Here is an 11453-nt window from a genome sequence, read left to right as displayed (position 1 = left end):
CGTTATGTTTGGCGTAAAAGCAACACAGCTCATCACCCTGAACACACCATCCCCACTGTCCAACATGGTGGTGGCAGCATCATGGTTTGGGCCTGCTTTTCTTCAGCAGGGACAGGGAAGATGGTTACAATTGATGGGAAGATGGATGGAGCCAAATACAGGACCATTCTGGAAGAAAACCTGATGGAGTCTGCAAAAGACCTGAGACTGGGACAGAGATTTGTCTTCCAACAAGACAATGATCCAAAACATAAAGCAAAATCTACAATGGAATGGTTCAAAAATAAACATATCCAGGTGTTAGAATGGCCAAGTCAAAGTCCAGACCTGAATCCAATCGAGAATCTGTGGAAAGAACTGAAAACTGCTGTTCACAAATGCTCTCCATCCAACCTCACTGAGCTCGGGCTGTTTTGCAAGGAGGAATGGGAAAAATGTCAGTCTCTCGATGTGCAAAACTGATAGAGACATACCCCAAGCGACTTACAGCTGTAATCACAGCAAAAGGTGGCGCTACAAAGTATTAACTTAAGGGGCTGAATAATTTTGCACGCCCAATTTTTCAGTTTTTGATTTGTTAAAAAGTTTGAAATATCCAATAAATGTCGTTCCACTTCATGATTGTGTCCCATTGTTGATTCTTCACAAAAAAAATACAGTTTTATATCTTTATGTTTGAAGCCTGAAATGTGGCAAAAGGTCGCAAAGTTCAAGGGGGCCGAATACTTTCGCAAGGCACTGTATGCACTTTGTGACAACTGATATAAAAAGATCTTTAGAAATACATTAGATTAATCTAGTTCAACAGCTCTAGATTTATTAGAGGCTAAAGAGAAGCAAGCTTGAAGCCCGTTTTACCCGTACCTGGCCACAAATCTATTTGACGAATATATAAAAATGGACCTGTATCACCTTGTCCATATTAATCCTCTCCGACCAAGTGACCACTCATCAAATGTTAAAATAGAACCAGATCAGTCTTTCTCTAAAGCGCTCGCTCCTCATATAGAACATATTGAATATTTAAAATGTCTTCATCAACATGGTTGGCGATATTAACCCTGTCCTCTGTGTCGGGAGGGGAAAGACAGTATAACAGTCCATTGCACTGGGGGGGGGACAAACCAGAAGAAAACAGACATGACTAAACAGTAACAAAATGAAAACATATCAGACATTTAGCAATACAAAAGATTGTTTAAAATGTTTAATGTTTTTGGTAAATATATTGGACGGGGTACATGACTATAGAGGGAACGTGTACTGTAATAAGGAACGCAGTCACATGATCCACAAGGCTCAGAATGGTAGACCATCCATCCACAAGGCTCAGAATGGTAGACCATCCATTCATAAGGCTCAGAATGGTAGACCATCCATCCACAAGGCTCAGAATGGTAGACCATCCATCCACAAGGCTCAGAATGGTAGACCATCCATTCATAAGGCTCAGAATGGTAGACCATCCATTCATAAGGCTCAGAATGGTAGACCATCCATTCATAAGGCTCAGAATGGTAGACCATCCATTCATAAGGCTCAGAATGGTAGACCATCCATCCACAAGGCTCAGAATGGTAGACCATCCATCCACAAGGCTCAGAATGGTAGACCATCCATCCACAAGGCTCAGAATGGTAGACCATCCATCCACAAGGCTCAGAATGGTAGACCATCCATCCACAAGGCTCAGAATGGTAGACCATCCATCCACAAGGCTCAGAATGGTAGACCATCCATTCATAAGGCTCAGAATGGTAGACCATCCATCCACAAGGCTCAGAATGGTAGACCATCCATCCACAAGGCTCAGAATGGTAGACCATCCATTCATAAGGCTCAGAATGGTAGACCATCCATTCATAAGGCTCAGAATGGTAGACCATCCATTCATAAGGCTCAGAATGGTAGACCATCCATTCATAAGGCTCAGAATGGTAGACCATCCATTCATAAGGCTCAGAATGGTAGACCATCCATCCACAAGGCTCAGAATGGTAGACCATCCATCCACAAGGCTCAGAATGGTAGACCATCCATCCACAAGGCTCAGAATGGTAGACCATCCATCCACAAGGCTCAGAATGGTAGACCATCCATCCACAAGGCTCAGAATGGTAGACCATCCATCCACAAGGCTCAGAATGGTAGACCATCCATCCACAAGGCTCAGAATGGTAGACCATCCATTCATAAGGCTCAGAATGGTAGACCATCCATCCACAAGGCTCAGAATGGTAGACCATCCATCCACAAGGCTCAGAATGGTAGACCATCCATTCATAAGGCTCAGAATGGTAGACCATCCATTCATAAGGCTCAGAATGGTAGACCATCCATCCACAAGGCTCAGAATGGTAGACCATCCATCCACAAGGCTCAGAATGGTAGACCATCCATCCACAAGGCTCAGAATGGTAGACCATCCATCCACAAGGCTCAGAATGGTAGACCATCCATCCACAAGGCTCAGAATGGTAGACCATCCATCCACAAGGCTCAGAATGGTAGACCATCCATTCATAAGGCTCAGAATGGTAGACCATCCATTCATAAGGCTCAGAATGGTAGACCATCGACTCATAAGGCTCAGAATGGTAGACCATCGACTCATAAGGCTCAGAATGGCCAAGCACATACTAGAAGTTTTTAAAGGGGAGAATTCTCTCTGCAGTAGTGAAAGACATAATCATGATATGGAATAAATATATTCATTAACTCAATAGCTATTAATTGTAATACAGTGACGCTGGCTTGTATATACTCCTAGTCCTGCACTCCATATATCTCCATAACGCTATAATATACTGTCTATAGTCCTAGTCCTGCACTCCATATATCTCCATAACGCTATAATATACTGTCTATAGTCCTAGTCCTGCACTCCATATATTCCATAACGCTACTAATATACTGTAATATAGTCCTAGTCCTGCACTCCATATATCTTATAATGCTATAATATACTGTATATTACCATAGAGACAAGCATGTTACTAATATTATAATATACTGTATATTACCAGAGACAAGCATGATATGTTACTAATATTATAATATACTGTATATTACCATAGAGACAAGCATGTTACTAATATTATAATATACTGTATATTACCATAGAGACAAGCATGATATGTTACCATTATAATATACTGTATATTACCATAGAGACAAGCATGTTACTAATATTATAATATACTGTATATTACCATAGAGACAAGCATGTTACTAATATTATAATATACTGTATATTACCATAGAGACAAGCATGATGTTACTAATATTATAATATACTGTATATTACCATAGAGACAAGCATGTTACTAATATTATATATACTATAATATATGTATATTACCATATTAGAATATACTGTATATTACCATGATATGTTACTAATATTATAATATACTGTATATTACCATAGAGACAAGCATGATATGTTACTAATATTATAATATACTGTATATTACCATAGAGACAAGCATGTTACTAATATTATAATATACTGTATATTACCATAGAGACAAGCATGTTACTAATATTATAATATACTGTATATTACCATAGAGACAAGCATGTTACTAATATTATAATATACTGTATATTACCATAGAGACAAGCATGTTACTAATATTATAATATACTGTATATTACCATAGAGACAAGCATGATATGTTACCATTATAATATACTGTATATTACCATAGAGACAAGCATGTTACTAATATTATAATATACTGTATATTACCATAGAGACAAGCATGTTACTAATATTATAATATACTGTATATTACCATAGAGACAAGCATGTTACTAATATTATAATATACTGTATATTACCATAGAGACAAGCATGTTACTAATATTATAATATACTGTATATTACCATAGAGACAGGCATGTTATTATAATATACTGTATATTACCATAGAGACAAGCATGATATGTTACTAATATTATAATATACTGTATATTACCATAGAGACAAGCATGTTACTAATATTTCAGCTCTTGTCTGAATTAAATGTAAATAGACAGTATAAATCACGATTTAACATTCAGATGACACTGTGTTGTGCTGCCAAAATATCCCAGGGGACAGTTTTGATTCCCAATCTAGTAATACAGTATTTTCCTGCTGAGCTTTTGCTCTGACATATAAATGGCAACATTCTATTCAGGACAAAACATTCATTTCTTTCAGAGTCAAATCTCACATTTTCCATCTGCTTGAGCTTCTGTCGTGAAGGTGTTTCAAAGTGTGTCTTTGGCATCAGTGTTAAAATCTTCACATTTTATATCTTCTAACTACCTCCCGTCTCTCCCCATTAACCTGATTCTCCAGTATCTAACTACCTCCCATCTCTCCTCATATCCCCTCGTTACCCTGATTCTCCAGTATCTAACTACCTCCCATCTCTCCCCATTAACCTGATTCTCCAGTATCTAACTACCTCCCATCTCTCCTCATATCCCCTCGTTAACCTGATTCTCCAGTATCTAACTACCTCCCATCTCTCCTCATATCCCCTCGTTACCCTGATTCTCCAGTATCTAACTACCCCCCCATTAACCTGATTCTCCAGTATCTAACTACCTCCAATCATCTCTATCCCCATTAACCTGATTCTCCAGTATCTAACTACTCCCCCATTAACCTGATTCTCAGTATCTAACCCTCCCATCTCTCCCCATTAACCTAATTCTCCAGCATCTAGCTACCTCCCATCCTCCTCATATCCCCCCGTTAACCTGATTCTCAGTATCTAACTACCTCCCATCTCTCCCCATTAACCTGATTCTCCAGTATCTAACTACCTCCCATCTCTCCCCATTAACCTGATTCTCCAGTATCTAACTACCTCCCATCTCTCTCCCCATTAACCTGATTCTCAGTATCTAACTACCTCCCATCCTGATCCTCATATCCCCCCCCCATTAACCTGATTCTCCAGTATCTAACTACCTCACATCTCCCCATCATTAACTACCTCCCATCTCTCCCACTTAACCTGGTTTGTCCAGTATCTAACTACCTCCCATCTCTCCTCATATCTACAGCTTGACCTCCCATTCTCTGAGGATTAACTAATCAATCTTGAAAAAAATAGTTATTCACCTCTTATAATATCAGGGTAATTACACAGGATAGAGAGGACAGAGGGTTCTAGTTCCCTGCTCTATATCAGGGTTTACACTGTAATAACATCAGGATTCTTCTAGTTCCTCTGCCTATTCTCCAGTAATTTTCATCCCCCATTCACCCATGAGGGGACTTCTAGTTCCCTGCTCTATTGCTCTGTAATAACATCAGGATAGGTTTTAGTTCCTCTGCTCTATATCAGGGTTTACACTGTAATAACATCAGGATGAGGGGACAGAGGGTCAGCCTCTGCTCTATATCAGAATATATCATTAAAGATCTAGGATTTGATTTTATTTCCCTTTAATTTTCAGTGTATAACTGTACATCATCTGTCTCCCCCTTAACCTGATTCTCAGTATCTAACTACATTCCAACCCTCCTCATATCCCAGCGTTATCCTGATTCTCCAGTATTCTAACTACCCCCCTTAACCTGATTCTCCAGTATCTAACTACCCCCACCTCTGAATAACCTGATTCTCAGTATCTACACTACATCCTGTATCCCCACCATGAATGACAGCTTATCTGTCAGACTTGATTGGTTTGTGTGAAAGAACAAAGGATCTCTGACAGTTCTTGGTCCTTCACAGGATCACACATTCCTGGCGATTCACTGAGGAGAGCGAAGAATATACGTGAAAAAAATCTATTCACCTCTGCTCTATATCAGGGTAATTACACTGTAATAACATCAGGATTATCAGTGTTCTAGTTCCTCTGCTCTATATCAGGGTAATTACACTGTAATAACATCAGGATAGAGGGGACAGAGGGTTCTAGTTCCTCTGCTCTATATCAGGGTAATTACACTGTAATAACATCAGGATAGAGGGGACAGAGGATCATATATAGTTCCTCTGCTCTATATCAGGGTAATTACACTGTAATAACATCAGTACAAACCCACCTCTGAATAGGGTTATCATATAGTTACTACTGCTCTATATCAGAATTACACTGTAATACAGCATTATCAGGATATAGTACATTCTAGTTCCCTGCTCTAATGACAGCATTATCATATTCATATCAGTACATTATTTTAGTGTTCCCACCTCTGAATGACAGCATTATCATATATAGTACATTCTGTACGAACCCACCTCTGAATGACAGCATTATCATATATATACAGTACATTCTGTACGAACCCACCTCTGAATGACAGCATTATCATATATACAGTACATTCTGTACGAACCCACCTCTGAATGACAGCATTATCATATATATACAGTACATTCTGTACGAACCCACCTCTGAATGACAGCATTATCATATATATACAGTACATTCTATGTAACCCACCTCTGAATGACAGCATTATCATATATACAGTACATTCTGTACAAACCCACCTCTGAATGACAGCATTATCATATATATATACAGTACATTATATATACAGTACCAACCCACCTCTGAATGACAGCATTATCATATATATACAGTACATTCTGTACAAACCCACCTCTGAACCCCACCTCTGAATGACAGCATTATCATATATATACAGTACATTCTGTACAACCCACCTCTGAATGACAGCATTATCATATATATATACAGTACATTCTGTACAAACCCACCTCTGAATGACAGCATTATCATATATATACAGTACTATAACAGTACATTCTGTACAAACCCACCTCTGAATGACAGCATTATCATTATACATATATACAATGTACATTGTACTGGCCCACCTCTGAATGACAGCATTATCATATATTTATACAGTACATTCTGTACAAACACATTTGAGACATTCTGTACATTATCATATATACAGTACATGAATCTGAATGACTGATGGTGTACACTATCTGAATAAAGCATTATTTCATATATATACTGTACATTCTGTACGAACCCACCTCTGAATGACAGCATTATCATATATATACAGTACATTCTGTACGAACCCACCTCTCAGCTGGCCCCCAGTCAGCTTCATCCTCTTGGAGCGCTGCCCTCTGCTTCTGCTGGAGCGGTAGGTCTGGAGGGTCTGGGGTGGAGGGGGCCACCCTCTTCCTCCCTGGGGTGGTGGGTGGTGTGGAAGGGGTAGTTTGGTTCTTCTGGTCCTCTACAAAGCAGCGTAGAGGTCTCCTGACCAGATCATCTCTCTGATGGACCACTGTGTTCCTGGACTTCAACTGGCTGTAGAGACCACCACAGACAACACAGGCAACAACTGTCTGTTGGAGAGACCACAGGCAACAACTGTCTGTAGAGACCACAGACAACAACTGTCTGTAGAGACCACAGACAACAACTGTCTGTCTAGTCTGTAGACCACAGACAACATCTGTCTGTAGAGACCACAGACACAACTGTCTGTGGAGAGACCACAGACAACAACTGTCTGTAGAGACCACAGACAACATCTGTCTGTAGAGACCACAGACAACATCTGTCTGTAGAGACCACAGACAACATCTGTCTGTAGAGACCACAGACAACATCTGTTACCAAGACATCTGACTGGAGAGACCACAGACAACAACTGACTGGAGACCACACTGTTCATCTGTCCCCCCAGAGACCACAGACAAGATGCTCAGGAACACAACATTTCTCTGGTGAGCCACCGACAACAACTGACTGTGACCTTAACTGACTGCTCAGACAACACCATTTCTCTAGTAGCCCACCAGGTGTTTAACATCCCAGACCAGGTAAGGAGTGACCCAGACAGGTGTTTAACATCCCAAAAAGGTAAGAGTGACCCACCAGGTGTTTAACATCCCACCAGGTTAGAGTGACCCACCAGGTGTTTAACATCCCACCAGGTAAGAGTGACCCACCAGGTGTTTAACATCCCAGCCAAGTAAGAGTGACCCACCAGGTGTTTAACATCCCAGCCAGGTAAGAGTGACCCACCAGGTGTTTAACATCCCAGCCAGGTAAGAGTGACCCACCAGGTGTTTAACATCCCAGCCAGGTAAGAGTGACCCACCAGGTGTTTAACATCCCAGCCAGGTAAGAGTGACCCACCAGGTGTTTAACATCCCAGCCAGGTAAGAGTGACCCACCAGGTGTTTAACATCCCAGCCATCCCAGCCAGGTAAGAGTGACCCACCAGGTGTTTAACATCCCAGCCAGGTAAGAGTGGCCCACCAGGTGTTTAACATCCCAACCAGGTAAGAGTGACCCACCAGGTGTTTAACATCCCAACCAGGTAAGAGTGACCCACCAGGTGTTTAACATCCCAACCAGGTAAGAGTGACCCACCAGGTGTTTAACATCCCAGCCAGGTAAGAGTGACCCACCAGGTGTTTAACATCCCAGCCAGGTAAGAGTGGCCCACCAGGTGTTTAACATCCCAGCCAGGTAAGAGTGGCCAACCAGGTGTTTAACATCCCAGCCAGGTAAGAGTGGCCCACCAGGTGTTTAACATCCCAGCCAGGTAAGAGTGGCCACCAGGTGTTTAACATCCCAGCCAGGTAAGGTGTTTAACATCCCAGCCAGGTAAGAGTGACCCACCAGGTGTTTAACATCCCACCAGGTTAGAGTGACCAACCAGGTGTTTAACATCCCAGCCAGGTAAGAGTGACCCACCAGGTGTTTAACATCCCAGCCAGGTAAGAGTGACCCACCAGGTGTTTAACATCCCAGCCAGGTAAGAGTGACCAACCAGGTGTTTAACATCCCAGCTAGGTTAGAGTGGCCCACCAGGTGTTTAACATCCCAGCCAGGTAAGAGTGACCCACCAGGTGTTTAACATCCCAGCCAGGTAAGAGTGGCCAACCAGGTGTTTAACATCCCAGCCAGGTAAGAGTGGCCCACCAGGTGTTTAACATCCCAGCTAGGTTAGAGTGGCCCACCAGGTGTTTAACATCCCAGCTAGGTTAGAGTGGCCCACCAGGTGTTTAACATCCCAGCTAGGTTAGAGTGGCCCACCAGGTGTTTAACATCCCAGCCAGGTAAGAGTGGCCAACCAGGTGTTTAACATCCCAGCTAGGTTAGAGTGACCCACCAGGTGTTTAACATCCCAGCCAGGTAAGAGTGACCCACCAGGTGTTTAACATCCCAGCCAGGTAAGAGTGACCCACCAGGTGTTTAACATCCCACCAGGTAAGAGTGGCCAACCAGGTGTTTAACATCCCTGCCAGGTAAGAGTGGCCAACCAGGTGTTTAACATCCCTGCCAGGTAAGAGTGACCCACCAGGTGTTTAACATCCCAGCCAGGTAAGAGTGGCCAACCAGGTGTTTAACATCCCTGCCAGGTAAGAGTGACCCACCAGGTGTTTAACATCCCAGCTAGGTTAGAGTGACCCACCAGGTGTTTAACATCCCAGCCAGGTAAGAGTGGCCCACCAGGTGTTTAACATCCCAGCTAGGTTAGAGTGGCCCACCAGGTGTTTAACATCCCAGCCAGGTAAGAGTGGCCCACCAGGTGTTTAACATCCCAGCTAGGTTAGAGTGGCCCACCAGGTGTTTAACATCCCAGCTAGGTAAGAGTGGCCCACCAGGTGTTTAACATCCCAGCCAGGTAAGAGTGGCCAACCAGGTGTTTAACATCCCACCAGGTAAGAGTGGCCCACCAGGTGTTTAACATCCCAGCCAGGTAAGAGTGGCCAACCAGGTGTTTAACATCCCACCAGGTAAGAGTGACCCACCAGGTGTTTAACATCCCACCAGGTAAGAGTGGCCCACCAGGTGTTTAACATCCCAGCCAGGTAAGAGTGACCCACCAGGTGTTTAACATCCCACCAGGTAAGAGTGGCCCACCAGGTGTTTAACATCCCACCAGGTAAGAGTGACCCACCAGGTGTTTAACATCCCACCAGGTAAGAGTGGCCCACCAGGTGTTTAACATCCCACCAGGTAAGAGTGACCCACCAGGTGTTTAACATCCCACCAGGTAAGAGTGACCCACCAGGTGTTTAACATCCCACCAGGTAAGAGTGGCCAACCAGGTGTTTAACATCCCACCAGGTAAGAGTGACCCACCAGGTGTTTAACATCCCACCAGGTAAGAGTGGCCAACCAGGTGTTTAACATCCCACCAGGTAAGAGTGACCCACCAGGTGTTTAACATCCCACCAGGTAAGAGTGGCCAACCAGGTGTTTAACATCCCACCAGGTAAGAGTGACCCACCAGGTGTTTAACATCCCACCAGGTAAGAGTGGCCAACCAGGTGTTTAACATCCCACCAGGTAAGAGTGACCCACCAGGTGTTTAACATCCCACCAGGTAAGAGTGACCCACCAGGTGTTTAACATCCCACCAGGTAAGAGTGACCCACCAGGTGTTTAACATCCCACCAGGTAAGAGTGGCCCACCAGGTGTTTAACATCCCACCAGGTAAGAGTGGCCAACCAGGTGTTTAACATCCCACCAGGTAAGAGTGACCCACCAGGTGTTTAACATCCCACCAGGTAAGAGTGACCCACCAGGTGTTTAACATCCCACCAGGTAAGAGTGACCCACCAGGTGTTTAACATCCCACCAGGTAAGAGTGGCCCACCAGGTGTTTAACATCCCACCAGGTAAGAGTGACCCACCAGGTGTTTAACATCCCACCAGGTAAGAGTGACCCACCAGGTGTTTAACATCCCAGCCAGGTAAGAGTGGCCCACCAGGTGTTTAACATCCCACCAGGTAAGAGTGACCCACCAGGTGTTTAACATCCCACCAGGTAAGAGTGACCCACCAGGTGTTTAACATCCCACCAGGTAAGAGTGGCCAACCAGGTGTTTAACATCCCACCAGGTAAGAGTGACCCACCAGGTGTTTAACATCCCACCAGGTAAGAGTGACCCACCAGGTGTTTAACATCCCACCAGGTAAGAGTGACCCACCAGGTGTTTAACATCCCACCAGGTAAGAGTGACCCACCAGGTGTTTAACATCCCACCAGGTAAGAGTGACCCACCAGGTGTTTAACATCCCACCAGGTAAGAGTGGCCAACCAGGTGTTTAACATCCCACCAGGTAAGAGTGACCCACCAGGTGTTTAACATCCCACCAGGTAAGAGTGGCCAACCAGGTGTTTAACATCCCACCAGGTAAGAGTGACCCACCAGGTGTTTAACATCCCACCAGGTAAGAGTGACCCACCAGGTGTTTAACATCCCACCAGGTAAGAGTGACCCACCAGGTGTTTAACATCCCACCAGGTAAGAGTGGCCCACCAGGTGTTTAACATCCCACCAGGTAAGAGTGGCCAACCAGGTGTTTAACATCCCACCAGGTAAGTGACCCACCAGGTGTTTAACATCCCACCAGGTAAGAGTGACCCACCAGGTGTTTAACATCCCACCAGGTAAGAGTGACCCACCAGGTGTTT

General features: G+C 43.7%; 2 protein-coding genes and 1 long non-coding RNA gene across 4 annotated transcripts in view; all 3 read right to left on the bottom strand.

The window, feature by feature from the left end:
* Positions 1-1178: 1178 nt before the first annotated feature.
* On the bottom strand, positions 1179-2887 carry LOC121843904. The gene is made up of 2 exons (XM_042313772.1): positions 2604-2887; positions 1179-2573 (listed from the first exon to the last, which is right to left on the bottom strand). Exons 1-2 carry the CDS (start codon positions 2604-2606, stop codon positions 1179-1181), a joined length of 1398 nt encoding a protein of 465 aa, XP_042169706.1. The 5' UTR covers positions 2607-2887.
* Positions 2888-3918: 1031 nt separating this feature from the next.
* LOC121843905 lies at positions 3919-5062 on the bottom strand. Of its 2 annotated transcripts, none has more exons than XR_006081794.1 (3): positions 5043-5062; positions 4802-4868; positions 3919-4580 (listed from the first exon to the last, which is right to left on the bottom strand). It is a non-coding gene; the product is annotated as an uncharacterized LOC121843905 (long non-coding RNA). The 2 variants fall into 2 exon arrangements; XR_006081795.1 differs by having other exon boundaries at positions 3919-4545.
* Positions 5063-5738: 676 nt separating this feature from the next.
* The window catches only part of LOC121843903 (rho guanine nucleotide exchange factor 39-like), a gene marked incomplete at its 5' end in the record, with an annotated part of 46484 nt that continues 40769 nt past the window's right edge, over positions 5739-11453 (bottom strand). Inside the window, 2 exons of the mRNA XM_042313771.1 lie at positions 5739-5767; positions 7070-7317. Coding sequence (XP_042169705.1) covers positions 5739-5767; positions 7070-7317 — 277 coding nt within the window. The remainder of the gene's footprint in view (positions 5768-7069; positions 7318-11453) is intronic.

Source organism: Oncorhynchus tshawytscha, unplaced genomic scaffold, assembly GCF_018296145.1.
Source record: "Oncorhynchus tshawytscha isolate Ot180627B unplaced genomic scaffold, Otsh_v2.0 Un_contig_5785_pilon_pilon, whole genome shotgun sequence".
Classification (NCBI taxonomy): Eukaryota; Metazoa; Chordata; class Actinopteri; order Salmoniformes; family Salmonidae; genus Oncorhynchus; species Oncorhynchus tshawytscha.
Note: the sequence above shows the minus strand (reverse complement) of the source record. Positions and strands in the feature narration are given on the sequence as shown.